At 43.2% G+C, this 20,460-nt stretch overlaps 1 protein-coding gene across 1 annotated transcript in view; it reads left to right on the top strand.

Annotated features, from left to right (window-relative positions):
- LOC138566057 (protegrin-2-like) overlaps positions 1–20,460 on the top strand; it is a 148,210-nt gene that overhangs the window by 53,715 nt on the left and 74,035 nt on the right. Inside the window, exons 2-3 of the mRNA XM_069643090.1 lie at positions 8,297–8,404; positions 18,973–19,059. Of these exons, the coding sequence (XP_069499191.1) occupies positions 8,297–8,404; positions 18,973–19,059 (195 nt within the window). The remainder of the gene's footprint in view (positions 1–8,296; positions 8,405–18,972; positions 19,060–20,460) is intronic.

Here is a 20,460-nt window from a genome sequence, read left to right as displayed (position 1 = left end):
TCAGCTACACGACAGGTTCAACTGCCGGAGCAGAACTCCAACCAGGAATCCTTCAGAGTTCTGACATACTCCCAATTAATTTAAAAGACTATTATAATTTAGGCATTTTGCGCAGCAACCGTACTGTGTATTGATTTCAGTTTCATACAATTTTCTATGTTATTTCCAGGTGATTTTGGGGATATAAAATGCATCTACCTGTGACTCTGAGAACTGTATTAGGCAGTTAGACTAGGTTTCTGGCTGATCTGAACAAATCTGTTCCAAATGTGAGAGTTGGTGAAAAGGTGGAAAACAAAATTATGGATGACTGGGGGTGGAGAGACAGAGAGGGTTACTGTCCAATCCTAGTGGCAGGGATGATTGCAGGGTACTTCCCCAAGATTGTACAATTGGTGATGTCATTTGTGCTATATAAGGGGGACTGAACTAGGACAGACACACAAAAACCAGGGAGACAGAAAAAGGAGTAAGACAGGAGGACAGAGAGAAGGCTGCTGAAACTTACCATCTGACAAGTGTAAGGAGACACCAGAGGAGATTGCTGACAGTGCATCTGAGTGGAGCTGTCCATTTCTAAGAAGGTCTTAAAGCTGACTGGGTGCTGTGGTGGAGAGCGGGAGGCCATCTTTGAGAGTGGAGTGACCAGACCCCTGCCCTATCTTTTTAGAGTGCCTTGAGATGCCGCTGGCTTTCCTGAACCTTAAACAGAGGCTTGCTATGTAAGTAGAACTAAGCCCTGGAAAACCAAAAGGTGGGGGGAGCCTACTTGCTTCGAATCCTTTCCCTTTATCTTGAGTGGGGGGCAGGGTGGCAACATTGTGTAGATCCTTAGCTTATTTAACCAGAAATATTAATTTAATTAATTCCCCATTTGTCAGAACACTACAGGGTGAGTTTTGTAAAAATTTGAAATTAACAAAGCTCATTATCCAGTGTGGACTGAAAACTATAGCCTATAATTTAATTAGGGAATCCTTGTTGTCCAGCTGAGCTGACTTCTTGAAGGAAGAGGGGTGTCTTTGTTCTTAAATCAGTCCAACCATTTTTATCCACCTTCCCCAACACAGGCCTTTCAGTAAGGAGGGGTCTGAAATCCGAAATTCCCCAAAGAATTCCAATTTTTCTGTATGACTTCCCAACCTAGACCAAAAAAAGGGGGCGGGGGAGGTCCTGAAAAACAAAGCGAGAAATCACTCTTTGTTTATTTTAAGCCAAAAGTGTGGGAGAAATTATAATTGCCATATATATTTTTTTTTACCAATCTTGAAATCCTACTGCTAGCCAATTAAGCCAGCAGGAAAATTAAAATCGCACAACATTACATAAGAGTCTACTTTACTGATCAATTTAATTATTTTGTGAAGTGAAATTTACAGAAAGAATTGTGTCTGTGTTCTTTTTAACTCACTTTTTTAATTTAAATAATTACCAATATATTTCCAGTACACCAGCCTGGTTCTTGGATCATTGTTAGCTCAGGGGCGAGCGATCTAAGGGGCATGATAAGTGCCTGAGAGAGGGCTAAAAAAAGAATCTGTTAAACAGTTTGTTGAACAACCACTTGAGTAGGGAGGGAAAGGAATCCCTGTGTTGAGGGGGGCATCTCAATAAACCGTTACGGTTCTGTATTCAGTGATTCTCCTGATGTAACGTATATTACCTCTTGGGGTACATACACAGTTCTATTTGCATAAACATGGTGGCTCTTTTAATATATTTCTGTTGGCACATTATGCAGTCCTGTTTCTTTTTCCAGTGTACTTCACTTTAGTGGTAGCCTATTTGAGCAGGCCTTGTTTTGTACTGGTTTTGCATGGTGAGGATTGCTGGCCTTTTTAGTTTGGGCTATTAGGTCACCTATAAGCCGAAACTATTGCATTAGAGTACAGATAGGGATGAATGGCATATGAGGAGGGACACACATCCTGTAAGTGTTGTTTGGTTATTTACCCACCCATTGACCGTGTTAATTCCTATTCGTCATCCCACCCAGTTCCTGCCCCTCCGTACCCAAAACACCTCCTCATCGGAACCATTTGAGCTCACTTTAGCTCGCCTTACGATCAAACTTTCTACTCAAAGTGCCTGTCAGTGTTTTTTCAAAGCAGTCTTCTGAGAGTTAATGAAAGAAAAGAAGATGGGGCTGCTATCTGGTTGAGCTCACTACCTTAATTGTTTTGTAATGGTTTGAACTGTTCTCGTCGGAGGGTGCATGCATAGTTGTATGCAATTGACCTGAGCGCAAGGTCAATAGAAAAAAACGAGAACAAGGTATTAAGCAATACAACATGTGCTCCTTTACTCCCAAGTATTGGGAATATGTCCCCAAGTATCCCGGTCAATGCTGCGCGGGATCCGAAAATGGAGGCTGCCCGGTAGGAGCAAAAGTAGCACAATTGAGGATTATTTAATGACGCAGGAACGCTAAAAGGTCAAGGCGACCTTGGGGATCATATCCCCCCACAGAGTTAACTTGAAGTGATAAGGCTTACATATATAAGACGCTGAATTAAGCAAGACGTTCGAATCACAGGAATTCCTGTATTACGACTTACATGACAGGATACCTGGCATACCAATGAATGTGGCATGATAATGCTAAGATATGATGACCATTCAAACTGAAGAGGTGAACCTTACCAAACAAATACATTTAAAACACTAAGGAGCTACAAGCTATTCAATTCGAGCCCTGAGGAAGACCTGTATGAGGTCGAAACGCGTGCTGGCTATGTGTATTTAACCAGCTATTAAATGAAGGAGACTACAGAATGACCATCAGTGATAACTTGTTATTATGATACTAAAAACCCTCCAGCAGACCTCATACACAACACACCGTCATTTGCACTCCATCCCACACTCAACTCCCTTACCGACCCGGTCGGACACCACCCACTCCACCTCAGGCTCTGCAGACTGAGAACTCGCACTAAACACCTCCTTACTCTCCGCAGTACTCCACACTCCACATTCCTTAGGAACTACAGACTCAGCTCTCGCACCCATACATCAGCCGCCCAGACTTCCTTCCCTGACCACGCTCACTACCTTAGCTCTCATCACGCTGCATGTGCCACGCCCAAGCCTCACACACCCAAATTCACACCGCCCACCCCCAGCACCACCAACACACACACTCTACATCCAAACTTAAGATGCGCCCTCATCAACGCGCGCTCTGTCCATGCCCATGCCATTGAAATCAATGACCTTATCTCTACCCATAATCTCGACATACTTGCCATTTCCGAAACTTGGTTCCATGAAGCCTCCAGTCCTTCCATTCACCTCGCTCTCCCTGAAAACTATACCATCCTTAGACAGGACCGTAAAAACTTAAAAAGTGGTGGCGGCGTAGCCCTCATCTTCAAGGACACCCTCTCCATAAGAATGTGTAATCAACAATGGGACAATAACGCCGATCTCCTCACTGCCAAACTAGCCCTTTCACCTAATTGCACCATAAACTTCTTTATCACCTACAGACCACCAGGATCTCCTCTTGACTACCAAAAGCAACTCCTCCAAAACATAGGCAACAACCTCAAAAGCACCACCAAAAGCATCCTACTAGGGGACATTAATCTTGGCTTAGCTGACCCGAAGGACAAAGCAGCCGCAAATTTAGCCAAAGAATTATCTAACATGGGGTTCGAACACAAAGTTACTGCACCCACTCACAGCAAAGGCAGATCCATTGACTGGCTAGCTGATCACAACTGCTCATCGGCAATTACCTCCATCTCAGCCCTTCCATGGACGGACCATCACCTCATCCAATTTACCATTCCTACCACGCCTACTCATAAAACCTTAACCCATGTCCCACCCGCTAAAGTAAGAAGCTCCAAAAAACTCACTGCTGCCAACCTCGCCCCTCTCCTTGATACCTCACAACTCAAGCATCCATTCCCCACTGACCCTACATCTCTAGCCAACATCTATTCCAGCACACTCACTCAAGCCATCGATCTCATTGCCCCGCTAGAAGAAAAAAAAGGGAAAAAATCTATGCACTGCAACTCCTGGTTCACTGAAGAACTATCCGTCCTACGCACCAAGAAACGCAAAGCCCTAACCAGGTGGCAAGCAGCGCCTAATCAATCCTCGCTTAAAGACTTTAAAGAGATCTCTCTGACCTACAAAAAAGCCATATTCCTTGCTAAATCCGAATCCTACAACCAGAGAATCACTAATGCCAGTTCCAAATCAAGAGAAATTTTCTCCATATTCAAAGAACTCACCACACCAGCCTCTAGCCCAGACAAAATCATCAAGGATGAAGCATGGTGTACAGGCATCCAGGCTGCTCTCCTCAACACAGTTAAATCATTCCAAGACAAAATAGCCTCCCAACGCAAAGCTCTCAACACCCCCACCTGCCCGCCCATACCTCACACCAACAACTCCCCATCACAAACACCCCTTTTTGCCTTCAGAGAAGTCTCGGAGACGGAAGTCAATGACCTCCTTAAAAAAATCAAACCCTCCACTTGCAAAGGGGATATCTGCCCACCCTCCGTAATCAAAGAGAGCGCAGAATACCTCACCCACATCATCACGGCTTTTATCAATGCCTCTTTCACATCTGGAAGTGTACCACAATGCCTAAAAGAAGCCTGGGTCCGCCCGCTCCTAAAAAAACCCTCCCTTGATCCTTCCTCCCCTAACAACTACCGCCCCATCACCACCGTCCCCTTTCTCCTTAAAATCTTGGACAAAGCTGCACACAATCAAATCCAACACTACCTGGAAACAAACACCATCCTAGGCAAAAGATAGTCAGGTTTCCGCAAAGGCCATGGGACTGAAACTGCTCTTCTAGATTTAAAAAATCAGATTACTAAAATAATGGACACAGGCAAACCTGCCCTCCTCCTCCTACTCGACCTTTCTGCAGCATTCGATTTGGTCGACCACAGCATTCTCACAACGCACCTCTCCAATGCTGCACACTTCTCTCACAAGGCTACCACATGGATCACATCCTTCCTTGAAGGCAGGGCCATGAAAGTGTACTCTGACCAGGATAGCGCCCCCCCCACCACTATCAATTGTGGAGTCCCACAAGGGTCCTGCACCGCACCGACCCTCTACAACCTATTCACCAAACCCCTCTTTGACCTACTGGACTCCCTCAACATAGCGTACACCAACTACGCTGATGACACGCAGGTCCTCCTCCCCCTCTCTGGAGACTACGACCTTGACTCAGAAGCCCTCCTCAAAATCTACTCAACTATCCAAACATGGATGGCTATCAATGGCCTCTGCCTAAACGGAGACAAAACCGAAATCATCATCCTAGCCCCTAACGAAACTCTAACCAAACTCAGCCCCAATTACTCGCACTTGATCATCGACAGTATTAGCATACCTGTCTCCTCTGCCGTCAAGACCTTAGGAGTCTACATTGACGCGACATTCTCAATGACAAGACAAACCAGCGCCATTGCCTCAGCTTCTGCTCTGACTACCAAACTCATCTACGCCATAAAACCCTACCTCACCACGCCCAACTGCCTCTCCATAGCCAGAGCTACTATAGGAGCCAGACTGGACTACTGTAACGCCCTCCTGGCAGGCACCTCATCAAAAAACCTAAACAAGCTCCAAATAGTGCAAAACAATGCCCTCCATGCTGCACTACACATGCCCAAAACTGACCATATCTCACAGGCCAGAAGACGCGTCCATTGGCTCCCAGTCAAGGAAAGGATCAACTTTAAAATCCTCACCCTCACACACAAATGCATTAACCACACAGCACCCCCCTACCTATCTGAGACTATAACCAAGAATTCCTCCATCCGCCCCAGAAGAAGTCACCACGCCAACCAACTCCAAGTACCCACTGTAAAAAGAGCCAAAGCCGGCGGCATTGGCTTCCCTCACATAGCACCTAAGCTATGGAATGCCCTCCCCAACGCGCTTAGAGCAGAACCATCTCTGTATCTCTTTCGCAAATCCCTCAAAACCACGCTATTCAACTAACTCCACCTTCCCTTCACCCACCTCAGCTCGCACACATCTGATACGAAAAGTGTTCGATACGAAATGCTTCCTGTAATGAAAATTGCTTTGTAACCATCTTCCTTCCATTGTAACCAGACTATGTATGTATTCATGTAACAGCGCCACGATGCCCCCGGGCTGACATGCGCTTTAAATAAATCTGAATAAATAAATAAAGGGACAGAGACGGGTATAGCCCAAAAGGGAATTTAGACAAATGTAACATAGAATACTTAGGAGTAAAGGAATGCATGTTGTATTGCTTAAACCATTGTTATAGTTCTGAGAGTTGTAAACCCGCTACTGCTGTAATACAAATTTCTTAACCAGGCTTGCCTTGAGCCACTCGATTTATAAGCACGCTGCGTGTCCTTCCCTGAAGTCCTGTTAAAAACAAGCATTGGCAAAGCCAGCAATTTTGGCTTCTGTATACATATTAGGCATTTGCCAGGCACTGCTCTTAGATGCACAGGTATTTGCACTGTTTTCCACCTGCTACAATCAATAACCAGTTTGTACCACTCTGGCTGTGCCTGGCAAGTGCGTGTCCCATGCCTACACAAAAGCCCAAAGACTGGTATTGCCAATGCTTGTTTAATTTGAGTCCCCCCAATCCATGTGAGAATGCTGTTTGAAACACGTTCGCCATCTTTTCCTGGAATCTTTGAACATGTTGGTTGAAAGGAGTGTCAGCTTTAATAGCTTGCTCCATAGCTCCATCTCATGTAGCCTTTGTGAATATGTACATGTGTACCTGGATGCCTGAACTGTGTATAAGTATGTGCATGTTTTGAGATGAGGTTTTAAGGCTCAGCAGTTTGGCTCTAAACTTGCCTTATTCCAATGGCACCAGTTGCAAGAGGACCCAGTATAAGAACCCCTTTATGGTACAACAAGCCTATCACCATCAAAGCACATGATTCTTCATCTGGAAATGTAATCCCTTTGCAGGCACAACGGCCCCGCTTCCGTGAATCTCCTACAAACCTCATCACAGTAAAGTTAAGGTGTGACACTGTCCACTCCCTTTCTTGGACTTTAACCTTTGGAACTCTCTCACCTAGACAGTCCTGGATTGTGTGGAGCACCCAACCTTCTGGAAGTCCATCAAGATTTGGCTATTCCCTCTGTAACCCCCTCTTCGTTCTACCCGTCTACTGTCTTACCCTAGCAGCAAGAAACAAGCTTGATGTTCAATGCTACACCCCCCACAAATGTTCAAATAAAGGAAATGCATGGTATAGTAGGAAGCATGCACCTAGCACCCTTTCACCTCTTTTTCCTATTGGTGAAGCGCAAAGAAAGGTTTGCCTCGTTAGTCCAGTTTTAAAACCACACAAAATGCATACTGATGTAGCTCTGCACACTGCATCAGTTAAACCTTGAGAGCACATTTTATAGCGCCAAATTGTGCACCAGCTAGGAATCCGTAGCAGTGGCACTGAACTCACTGCATCGTCCTAACACAACATGGAGGCTGCACAACACACCTTTTGACTCTGTGTGAGGAAAATGCAATACTAGTCTTCCTTTCCAATAATATGTTTTTAAACCTTTCACTTCAATATGTCTTTTAAAAGAACATCAGCGGGCTTTACAGAATTACCATGACCCACATTAAGACTTTCTGTGCGTAACTTGAAAAACATATTATATACAACAAGGTACATGTGAACATGATTTGTTTTATTAAAATGCAACTCTCAATTAGAAATGTGGACTGTTTTCAAACCGATATTTGTGTTCCCTGCTTCAAGGAGTTTTTATGGTCTTTTAGATAAAACAGAAATTCCAGCGCTACATTCCATGCGTACTGTTCCTTCAGTCAAGGAAGTTTAAAATGCTACTTTTTACTGTGGGTTTTTCTTTTGCCAAGCATTTCACTCTGCACTATCTGATGAAGAACCCTGTGGGACTTTGTAAGCTAATGCATTGATCCAGGGGTGTTGCTAGGTCTGGAAAAGACCCGGGGCTATGCTAATGTCAGGACTGTTGGGACTCGGGGTTAGCTAGCCTTTGGTTGTAGCTCCTGAGATTCTATCTGGGGCTACAACCAAAAGACCAGGGGCTATAGCCCCCTTAGCCCCCCAACCTAGCAACGCCTCTGCATTGATCCATCTCTACGTAGTATTTTCAATGAGTCCTATGATGGCATCCAAACCTTCAAAGTGTGTGTGGTCCTATTTCTGAGCAAGAGATCAGGCAGGGGGATCTAAAATGGCTGCCTTCACCCTTGCTTGCCCTGCAGTCTTCATGGCTCTCTTCCCCTTTTCAGACCTTCATCTGGGGAGTTCACTTCAGCATCAACTTCACAATCAAAGAAACCGATTGCAGGAAACCGCTGGTCTACAATGTGCAGGACTGCAAATATCGAAGTAAAGCGGTAAGTGCGCATTAAAAACGAAAGAAAAGCACCCGAGCACATGAGCCTGGAATTTCCCACGATCCTTTGTACCTATGTTTATTGAGTTTGTAAAGCCCTCTTTGGTAGCATTGGGCCACAAATCATTGACAGTTGTCAAAAGAGATTTAAATTGTGGAAAAGCAGGGAGAGAAAAGCAACAAGAACATTGAGAATTTGAATTTGACTTAACCTAATAATATTCGGTATTTTTTACAAATGTAATATCACATTAAGGTTAGCAACAGAATATTCTCTTGATGCCTAAAAAAAAAGGTCTCATCAAACTCAAAGTCATGATTGGGTAATGAATCAAGATAAGAACTAGCTAACCTCATTCCCATTTAAATATTTGTTTAGCTCCACTAGATGAATGCGTTTCCCAATCTGTCATTAACATTTGTTTCCCCAAAAACGGTATTAGTTATTGAAAGGTATGATTTTATTTCACTTCGGAAAAAATGCATAGCAGTGTCCACACCCCAGTGACAGGAGAAACAAGATGTGGCAGAACTAGTACGTGGGTTTATGCTAAGATCCGTTTCATATGATTATAAATGCAACAATTCTCTAGGACTATTTAACGTTATTTGCCCGCTTGCACCAATGCCTACACAATATTTTGTACTCCTACAATGTGTCACAAAAATATCTTGCCTGAGTGAGATCATCTCAAACACAGATCCATATAGTGCAGCATTGCTTTCCTTGCTTAATCCGAAGACAGCATGCGACATCCCTTTCAGTTCTGCCAGCTCCTGCAGACCCATGAAGGCACTGGGGAAGCTCCACCACACACCACAGTGCCCATCATTTATTTGACACTTATGCGAAAGAACTATAGCTCGCAAATGAATTTGCAACTAGTGGGGTAATAGACAGTTCTGCCTGTGTTCTGCACACTGTATGTGACCACATATGGAGCAACCCTCTGGTCTCATTAACCATGCATGAGCGAGTCCTTTTGAATAGTGCAATGGCACACTTTGCAAATCACAGGTGCTCACAAGTGTAGCAGCATAGTAAGGCCAAGTGATTTGACCAGGGTAACATAACTAGGTGAAGCGCGAAAGCCAGGATTTGGAAGCGAACTTCCCTGGTACGACAATGTTCGTTTAAGTAGCAGATATCACCTCACCATTCAATCTTTAGTTTTAAAATGATGTCCAATGCTTTCCATAGTTGTCTGGTGGCTAATCTGGTTATCAGTGTTAAATAAAAATAGATGTAAAAAACACATGGTGAGTCAGCCTGGCAACATCCAAATATAGTAACCTCTTGTGCCACCATCAAATAGATGCCCACTGTCTCACATCAGTCATGAATATTTGTTGTTGCCCAGAACAGAGAATGAACAAAACAAGGGGCTACCCACCAACAACAGTGGATATCAAAGATTACTGAATATGTATTTATTTCAAATGTACATACAACTAAAACAAGGGTGCTACTCAAGAGTGTGATATACCCTTAATTAAGTCTGTAGTCAGAATAGAGGCATGTTATTCAAAGGGCATTGCCAATGTAAGCCAAGAAAGAAATAACGTTGTTATGTGCAATATGTGAATGGTCACAATTATTATTGTTATAAATATGCAACAGCACAACAGTCTATTCAAAGATGAGCGAGGCTTTTTTGTAATGCTGAACATTTTGAACTTAATTGTGATCAAATTATTTGTCCAAGAACACATTTTCTTAGTGTTGAAACCTGGAGTTGATCCCACTCTTCAGTGTATGCACTTGACCATATATCTTCTCATCTCTAGTTGTTAGAAATATGAGTTACAATAATACTCTGCTTTATAGGCAAGACTGGCAAAGTACACAAATCACACAAAAAATGATGAGACAATACATACATTTTTACAGGAACAGGTTATACTAAGAGTACATTATAGCTTTGCTTTCCGAATGCTGAATGGAAGACTACAACACTGGGATTAAAGTCAACAGGGGTCAGTGCAATGTGCACATAAAAAAAACGAACTTCATCATTTACATGCTCAGGTGTATGAGGTTTAACCAAATTGTGTTCAACAAGATTACCAAAGCACAAAAACAAAATGCACACAGATGAAATGCAGAGTAGACAATGCACTATGTATTGGAGCCACTATAAGATAAGATAAGAGCATGCAGCTGCATCATGTTCAGGCAGTGACCTGTTATTGATGGGTTGCAATAAGCATTTGAGGCCAAACCATGGAAGGGACTAAACTAAGGTCAGCAGAGCCGCGGAATTTAACATGCCCGGTGTGACTGAAATGCTCCTAGCATGTGCTTCACGAGGAAAACAGAAGTGCCTAGGTGCTGAGGCCACTTCCATTTGACGGCAGTCCAATTGGAAAGGAATGTAGGCTTTACAAAACAATTCAAGTAAAAAAAACACTTTAAACTGTTTCTTTTCACACTATATGATCCGTTGATGCTTTTTTGTCTGCATGTTATGGTTTAGCATCCTATGGCCATTTTGATGACGTGCATGCAGGTATGGCGTCGGGACCTTCCAATGTTTTCGTTTGCAAAGGGATTCAGGGCTCTGGGGACTGGGGGGATCCAGGACTCTGGGAGTTGGGGGCCAGCTGCCCCATATTGGCAGTCTCATGACACAGAAACATAGTCCTATATGTGATACATTGTCTGCATTGCACATGTTACAGGCGCCCTTGCTGGCACCGCCAGGCCGTCACCGCCCACTTCAAGCAATGTTCTTATCACCTTTTTGCTTTTTATGCCCTGGTTTCCCAGGTTAATGTCAGCACCTTGCTGACATTAACTGCTTTTCAGCTGACATTTGGTGTTTGTGCGCCCGGCTGCCTGCCTGCCCCGTGACAACCTGTAGCTATTAACCCCCTTGCTGCGTTCCTTTGACTTCATAATAATGTAAGCACCCCAGACGTGCCTCTGGCTGTTTGTTGCAGCTGTAACGCTGAAATTGGGCCTCCGCCAGCACTGAGATATCTTCAGCTGGCCCTGCATGCACAAGGCCTTACACATGCTTGTGACGTTACATACACGCTGCTGGTGAGGCTGTGGGGTAGCAAACCTACAGGAGGGAATTTGAGTCTTGTGTAAGTGAAAAGTTTTAATGGTGCTGTTAAATACAGTTAAATTCCACAATATGCAGATTCACATATCCAAATGAATTCAGCTTATCAAGAAGCATCTGTGCACTTAGGAGAAAAATGCCTCTATCACTCAGTGAGTGCATCCCTCCTCCCCCACGCTTAGAAGGGCGGAGTGCAGCAACACAGACATATCTGTATCTGTGCACAGTACTGTGGATGGGCCCCTAAAAAGCACAGTATCTTTCATGTCGAGGCTAGGCGAGGCTGCATGGGAAGCAGAGCATTCACAACATTGGTAGTTTGAAACCTCTGGCATCAGCTTTGCACTCAGAATGGGTGCTTGAAAGTACTGAGGGACAACACGCCTCATTATGAGTTTGGCGGTGTGGCCCAAAACAGTGGTAGTGCATTGGTAATGGAGTTACAACTGCATTACCGCTGCATTACCGCACAGCCGAACTATGAGTTTGGAGGTAAGGTGCAGGAAAAACCTGCAGCAAAATGCTTATTGCCACCCTAATGTCAAAGAAATTACCACCAATGGTAATCCTGACGACATCCTTATGGAGTCCTGTTGACTCCATAAAATGGGTCTAACACCCCCCATACCGCCACTTGTACTCCAGCAGTAATTCCGCCAGACCTAGTGGCGGTAACGATAAATCCGTTTGGTATCTCAACAGGTTCACAGATGAGATACCACCAAACTGGTAATGAGGCCCATTTAATATTGTCCTTCTTTCTGGTCACAGTTCCATAAAACAACATCACCAGAAAATGGTCCAGAAAAACATATTGCTCAATTATTGATCAAATCTGACCCCTGCAGCCAGTGGTAAAGATTAGCAAACTTTGTTAACCTGTATTTGCACAAAACACAGTTTTGAACACACATGGTTTGGCAGTGTTTTGTTCTTTCTGAAAACGAGGAACCAGTTCTCATTTCTTTGCTTCTTCAATGAGCAGCAAAAACATTTTAAAATATTTAATTTGATGCTGGAATTTAATTCACACTGAGAGCAAGGCCCTGTCAAACATGGACATGGAAGCGAAAGAGCAGATAACTCAAGGGGACCTGATGTCAAATTGGCTGCTTTCTGTTGTGTTCCTTCCTGAAAAGGAAACAATCATTGTGATGCACCTGATATGTTATTCGTTCCACAAGCAAATCGAGTGGTGCACAATATGAATGATATGTTCAGTCTGATTTGTTAATCCTACCACACCTGAATTTATAATTTTTGTTGGCTTGCATTGCCACAGGTAGTCTGTTTTCATTTATATTAATATGGCCTATCAAGAAGCTGCTGAGAAAGGTCCAGTCAATTCAGTTCCATGGAGTTAGTTGCAGCTATAGTTTCCGATGAAGCGGTCATATATTAGAGGGTTTATAGTCATAATGTAGAAAAAAAAATGTCGACTTACAAAAATGTAGAAAAAAAATGTAGAAAACAATAATGTCGAAAACCTATACATATAATGAAAAGAGTCAATTTTTAGAAAAAAGAATTTCGAAAAAAAAGGCAGTTAGCACTATCAATAAATAAATAAACAAGAAGAGTATCATTTACTAGGGGTGGGGGCCCCCCAATCCCCCTCACCCAACACCCCCCGGCCACCCCCCAGCCCCCCACCACACTCTCACCCCTCATACTCAACACATTTTAATTATATATATATTTATTTATTTTTTTTCGAAAAAATTCTAAAAAATGTAGAAAAAATTTGACATTATTGTTTTTCGACATTATGGTTTTCTTAAAAAAAAATCGACATTTTGACTTTCTACATTATTGCATTCTACGTTATGACTGACCCCCATATTAGAGGCCTGCATGAGTTGCACTGGCCTTTGGGCTTTAACAATAATGTCATTCTATACAATGTCTTAGGCATTTTATTTTTGGAAATTGCCTCCATTTTATGTATTTAAACATTCCTCCACATACATGCACCAGTAAATATGTGGAGATGTGTTGCTCTTCCAGTGAACCACAGTCAAGTATCCCACAGATGCGATGGGAGATGACTGGGAAGATATTCTCCTTGCACACTTTACTATATCAAGCCACCATTACAAGATTAAAATAGTTAGTTCCCATGCCCCCTCTAATAGGTTAAACAAGTTAAAGGCATGCACACCTCACTGACTTCTTTATTTACCATGAAATTAAGCTTACTGACCAACAATTTAGGTCCAGTGTAGCACTGCATACAAATCGAAGAGAAGCAGTCATTGGGTAGCCCTCCCCGGTCCTGAAGATTATCCTGGCAATAGAAACATCCCTAATGTGGGCACTGCATGCCAGGTTCAAGACTCAGGAGTTTTAACGTTTGAAAAGATCATTTATTCATTGGCATGCACTCTTGCTGTTCATATCCCAGGTATTCTCTCAATGGTACCCCCATGGCTCTTCATGTAGCTCCATCTATGGGGTTCCAAAATCCAAGACTTTTCCAAAGTTTTCTAGGACTGGAGTTGGAATAGTACAATGATACCCTCTTAGAATATTTAGGAGAAAAGGATTAACAGATCTCCAGTGTTTTTTGTTTACTCATCATACTATTAAAGTATGGCTGTGATGTACCCCCTGGGTACTCCGTCCCCTGGGACACTATTGACAGAACGCTTCAGTAATGTGCGAGTGTCACCCACCTGAATGCTCATGTTTAGCCAGATTGGATCATCAGGCAATTCTGGGGTATTGTGGAAGAATGTACCCCACCAAAATAACCCGTCCCTGGTGTTCACCATCGGCTTTATCTCCTGGGTCCTGAATTTCTTCAGGATGGCCGATACGAGGGCCTTCTTAACGTGGACCTAAGCGGGCTGGCTCCACAAACAGGTATCGCCTAGCCATCACCTGCTATGTTTAATGTGAAAAGATAAACTAAAAGTCTGAATGTCCAGAACCCCCGCCCCCTTTTATCTAGGGATCCTTCAGTTGCTGTTTAGAAATTCTTGCCATCCGCCCCCACCACCCTCAAAAGAAACTAGGAGAGCACTTAGTCTACATTAGAGAAGAAAGGGTAGGGCTGTTCAACTGGTAATATGGACAGCGTATATGATATAACCGGTAACACCATCATCCGAATGCGGTCAAGACTGTCCCATCACCACAAATTAAAGTGGGTACAAGAAGCTATTGCCTTGTTGTACTTGGATAAATCAGATTGTTATTTAGTGAAATGTGGTTTATTTTTGTGAACAATTTATCCATGTATTTAATATTCTAGGTTTCTATATGAGTCTTGAGTCCTTAAATGCAGTACTGGTACAATGAACATTCAAAGGTAGGACCTCCGACCTATAAAGGTGTCTGCCTATACCTAGAGACCTAGGAGCAGGCTGTAACCTAATTGAGCGAGTTAAGATCACTTGGGATCCTAAACGTAAATAAGAATATCGTCAGCGTATGCTGAGACTTTTATTTCAATTCTGTTAACCCACTAATCTGAGGATTGGACCAAACCCTTTCCAAAAAAGGTTTTCAGTGTCAAATCAAGGAGCAAAGGGGATAACAGCACCCATGATGGGTGGCTATATGCAAGGGGAAATAAAGGGAAATGTTCCGTTGACAAACACACTAGCCCTTGGGGATGAATACAGAACATCAACTGTGGAGGTGACTACTTAACCATTCAAGCGTTTTCCTTAAAAACTGCCATCCAACTCGATCCAATGCTTTTTCTGCCTCCCTGGCAATGGCGGCCTATGCCCTCCCTGGGTGAAGAACCAGTCAGGCCCAGAAAATTACCCAACAGTTTTGTGTTGGAAGAGAATAGCCTTCCCTTAACATTCCTGTTTGACCCTATTCACCAAGAAGGGCAACATCTTAACCATAATAGCAGCCAAGACCTTTGCAAACACCCTGCACACACAAAAGGCAGAGGATTTAAATTCTTATGGAGAATTAAATCCCTATAAGGTTCAGGGATTATGGTAATCATGGCTTTGAGGAAAGCAAATTTAGGAGCATTGAGAAAATTAAAGGGAGTGCGAAATATTCAGGTAAACCGTCAGGGCCCGAAGCCTTGCCCTGGCGTAGAGCTGCAATTGCGTCATTCATCTCTTTGATGGTTATCAGTGCTTCTAAAGGCATAGGTAATTCACAGAGGAATGCTACTTTTCCAATTGAATTTAGCAACCTATCTTGCTAAGGCCAACACTCAGGTGTAGAGGACTCATAGAACCAGGCAAACACTTCAGCTATGACAGTTTATTGGGTAATCGTATGTGGATCTTTCAATGGGCACAGTTTTATTTCTTGGCTTTAAGATTCTTTGCAAGAAGCCTACTAGTCCAATTCCTCTGAAAATAGAATTTGGCATGGACCTTTAAGGAATGACTGTGGCTCTGTGAGGGAATGTCTTATTGTAAGCCATTTTACCTTGAATCCCCTTTCCCTTGAAATCCCCTTTCCCGATAACGCTATGTACCTAATTTCAAAATTTTGAATTTCCCCTGAAGTATCTCATAGCTTCTTATTCCTCTTCATGTTGCTTGTAACAACGTAACCTGTTATTATATGCAGCCCGAATCAAACAAAATGAAGGGAATTTGCTCTGATTCAACAGGAACATTTCCTTTGAGAATGGGTTGACTGTACACACTCTGCATCATGCAATAAGCCAGCATTCAAGCCTTATCTTTCGGAGACTTCCCCAGAAACCCATACACCCGCACCCCCACCCCAACCCCAATCTACTAAACACAGTCACTGGTGCATGATTGTGTGAGTAATGTTCTTACCTATTCACATATAATTAATTGTCCTCTAGGAACCATGAACTTTAGATCTGAAGGTGTCATCCAAACCATCTGGATGTCGCGGGTCCCATGTTGCTGTGCAAAGTAAAGGAACGCTCTTGGGGGCTATTTGTAATGCGGATCTCCTATCCAGGAAGAGATTATAGGGATTTCTGCGATCTCCAGCTACTAACAAATTGAAAAGTTCTTTAGTTGTAACAGCCTCCATAACCAATTCCAGAATAGAGGGTCCAGTTGATTACTGCCATCGATGTGGGCTGTTACAGTCTATGTCACCCATGCAATGGAGGGTGCAGTTGGCTAGGGTCATAGATGTATCATAAGAAAAGAGGTTTACTCTTGATAATAAGATTAAAAAGCAGCCAGTGCCCTTATCATCAGATTCCTGAGAGAGGAGTTGTACTGTTAACAGCTTTGTAATCACTGTTGCTACTCCCCCTTCTTCCCCTCTGCTGGGAGAAAAGTAAACTTCCCCAAACCAGTCCCTCCTTAATTTCTGGGATGGGCAGCTGTTGTGTGTGTATCCTGCATCATGGCCATGAAGACTTTCAACCTACGTAGATGACTAAGCACCTACTGACATTTGAGGGCACTGGGGAATCCAGTAATCATCCAGGCATTACAATCATAAATCATCACAGAGTAGACTGAAGTCTATAGAAAGTGTTCTACCATCATCCTGGCACCCTGGCTCATCAGGCTGAAGCCTCCCAAACCCCTTTCAAACCATCCCACCCTGACCCAAGGGGATCCCTCACCCTCAAAACCATGTGGCAATACAGGACAAAAGCCTGGAACACTGAACGAGAAACCTGTAAAATTAGATAAGAGTGATGGGATAGAAACCTAAGGCTCCACCTGCCACAAGGCAAATAGCAGGATCTTCAAACGACATTGGGCCTCATTACAAGTACGGTTGTGTGGGTAAAAATGGCAGTAATTTCATTGCTGCTGCATTACTGCACCACAATGAGGGTAAAAATGGCAATAATGTTGTGGTAATTCAATTTTCACTGCATTATCGTACCGCCGTACTATGGGTAATGGGAAGATTTATCTTCAGCAAAATGCTGGCGGTGAATCCGCCACTTTGCTGCCAAAAGCTGACAGAATTAATGCAGTGTAATTATCGCCGGCGGTAATGCGCCAAAATTCATGGCGTTCTATGGACTCCAAAAATGAGTCTTACACCGCCCTCTCTACCACCACTTGTAATCCCGCAGTAAATCCGAGGCACCAAGTGGCGGTACTAGTAATAGAGTTTGGCTATAATTCAACGGATTAGCGGAAAACTCGGAATGAGGCCTGTTTAAAAAGGCATGGATCAAATAAGCCAAATCTTGCACCAATCTTGCAGAGCTCATCCCTCTAGGCCAGGAACACTTTGGGCCTCATCACGATTCTGGCGGTAACCCAAAAAATGCAGTGGTAGCGCTATTACCGCCGCATTTAAGGGTCCGTCAGATCATGGCCTTGGCGGATTTCCCCCAGCTCTAAGCTGGGGGAAATGTGCCGATTTTCGGCGCTATTACCGCCGGCGGGAAATCCACTGGCTGTAATAGCGTGAATTTTCCGCATTGGGCCCAATGTGGAATGAGGAATTCCCGAGTGGGCCCAATGGGTAATGGGCACTAACCGTTCCGCCAAACCCATGATCCAGCGCAAATAGCGCCGGGGTGTTTGGAGGTAGGGCTAATAGCGTTGCCGTCCAACTCGTGATGAGCTCCCTTGTGTTTATCAAGCTGTTGTTTTGGATACAAACTGTGGCATGACTGTCTAATTCCCCAACCAAATAAACTGGCCTAATTGCTTTGCTGCATCGAGTACCACCATCAGTTATGTTTATTCAAGAAAAAGCACCACAAGCCCCGTGGGTCCTGTCCTTTCTGATCATGTGTTCCACATCTCATATTATTCGGGGACCGTTTATAAAAGGTTCACTTCGGGCACGAAATTGTTGTAGAACATTTCTGTTTCCTTTAGTTGCGCCACGTGTAACGTGGCAGTGTTCGGCCTAGATGTCCCGTATTGCCTGGGTCCTAAGACTTACCTAACAACACTTTGGCGAATCTGAGCAAGCTAATGCATTTGATAGGCGCTCCACCACACGACTTAGTATTAGAGCCTTGAAAAATACCTCACGGTCAAAACACGTGTTGACTCAGCTCAGACTCAGGAGCAATACATATACTTTTGATACTACCAATCCCTATTCTCGGTTATTTGATAATGAAGAAGCAATTGCGCATGTGCACAGCAACTAAATCTCTGAATTCTGCCATTTTTGTATGACTTGGGGCACGTCACAGTGGAAGCTTCCTTGCTGTATTGACTAATTTGGCACCAAAGATAAATATATAGAACTATTACAACAAGCTCAGAATCGTATGTGCCCACTTTTATTGAGGTCTGGTACTGTGAATACTGGAAACAAAGACAGAAAACTTCTCAAAGAGGGATCGGTGCATTCAATATTGTTAGAGTACCTGCCATAACTTTGTGTTTGCTGTGCTTCATTGAGATGAATTTTTGCAAATGTTAAAATATAAAATAAGATCACCATAAAAAAGGAGATTACAGTTTTCACTTGCTGATTGATTTTTTAAATATCAGAAACTCCTTAAATTACATTCAGAGCCCATTAAAAGTAGGCATATTCAATTGTGGCATGCGTCTCTTATTTTTATCATGGTTTGTTCTTTTCGCAGAAAGTAAAAGATTGCTTTGCAGAAGCAACAGTTCTTGACTTCATGGACGAGGCCCCTTTGACATCTGTGGAATGCCACCAGAGGCAGGTATGGGAGAAGATGATGGACAATGCCATGTGCTGTTTGTGTTTAGCATGCTCCCTGCCCACTTCACAACACAGATCCTTGCTGGAACTACACCTGCTGGATCCCTCTATGAATGCCAGTGGCCAAGGTCTAGAACCTGTTGCACCCTAGGTATTTCCCATGATCCCCCAGCATTGACTTTACTGGCTAAGGCTGATGCTGGTTGTAGTCCATAACATCTTTAGAGCTAAAGGTTGCAGACCCTTGACCGATGGGTTTGGGTACTGGTTGGTAGTAGAGGAGGATTCTGTTATTCTTGTATGAGAACTACAGTTGCTTGCTCCCTTCAGGCGATGCGTCCCTACCCTTCCACATACTTGAGAATAATACCCTGTCATTGATATTGGGACTTATTTTGTACTTAATTGGCAGACAACCGAGATAATGAGTTCTCCTGTAGAAGTTATTTTATTTAAATGTATATGAACTCGCCACACTGTCCTTCATCCGGTGCCTCATAAAAGCACCTCCTATCGGTACGCCTCCATGTTTTTCTCATGCACTAATAAGATTGAGTCAATTTCCCACACTTTGGGTGAGTTCCACTAGCTCTGAGCGTAAAGATAAAATCCTCAAGCCTGCTGAACAGTCGACTCTGTTGTACGACCCCACTTCCACTACAGACAGCTACGCATGCTATCAACATTTTGTGCACTGGTTGGATTGGTTCCTATGTGATATCATTTGACATGATTGTTTGTCAAGGTTGGTTTTATTGTTTTATCCAATCAAATTGCACTCATGAACAGATGTTGAACAGTGCACCAGTTTATATATATAAGTGAGGTGGTCGCCACACTATAGTTAAGGTGAGTGGTTAATTCCATAGTAAATCAAAAATATGAATTGCTAATAACCTTTGCCTCGTACAGTGAATTTGGCTAAAATTTTGCAGACAATTTTGTATGCAGGCACCCCCCCCACGTACCCCCCAAGATTGGAAAATGTATTAAGAAAGCAAATAAAATGTACTTTCCACCTAGTCCCCAATCATTTTCTCATTGACAAAAAAGGTAAATTGTTGCCTAGAGAAAAGCACAAACCATAGACTGACATTTCTTAACTGGTTTTTGGTAAATCCATCCAGTAGCTTTTGAAATATTTGACTGAGAATGGGGTGCCTCCTGCTCCTTAAAACCTTTATATCGGCCTTGGGGCTTTTTACCGCAGAGAGGCTGAGCGAGGCTAATACATTTTGACTTGCTGGCTGGGTTTTGGATGACATTTCCAAAGAAATTGGTTGTCAAGAGCACCACTAAACTGGACATTTTGGGAAGAATTTGTTAGAAAATGAAAAGGTATTTAGAAAACATAAAAACACTGTTTTCAGCCTACTCGCATTCATTTTCCCACAGAGGAAAA

Source organism: Ambystoma mexicanum, chromosome 2p, assembly GCF_040938575.1.
Source record: "Ambystoma mexicanum isolate Mex_15411 chromosome 2p, UKY_AmexF1_1, whole genome shotgun sequence".
Taxonomy (NCBI): domain Eukaryota; kingdom Metazoa; phylum Chordata; class Amphibia; order Caudata; family Ambystomatidae; genus Ambystoma; species Ambystoma mexicanum.
Note: the sequence above shows the minus strand (reverse complement) of the source record. Positions and strands in the feature narration are given on the sequence as shown.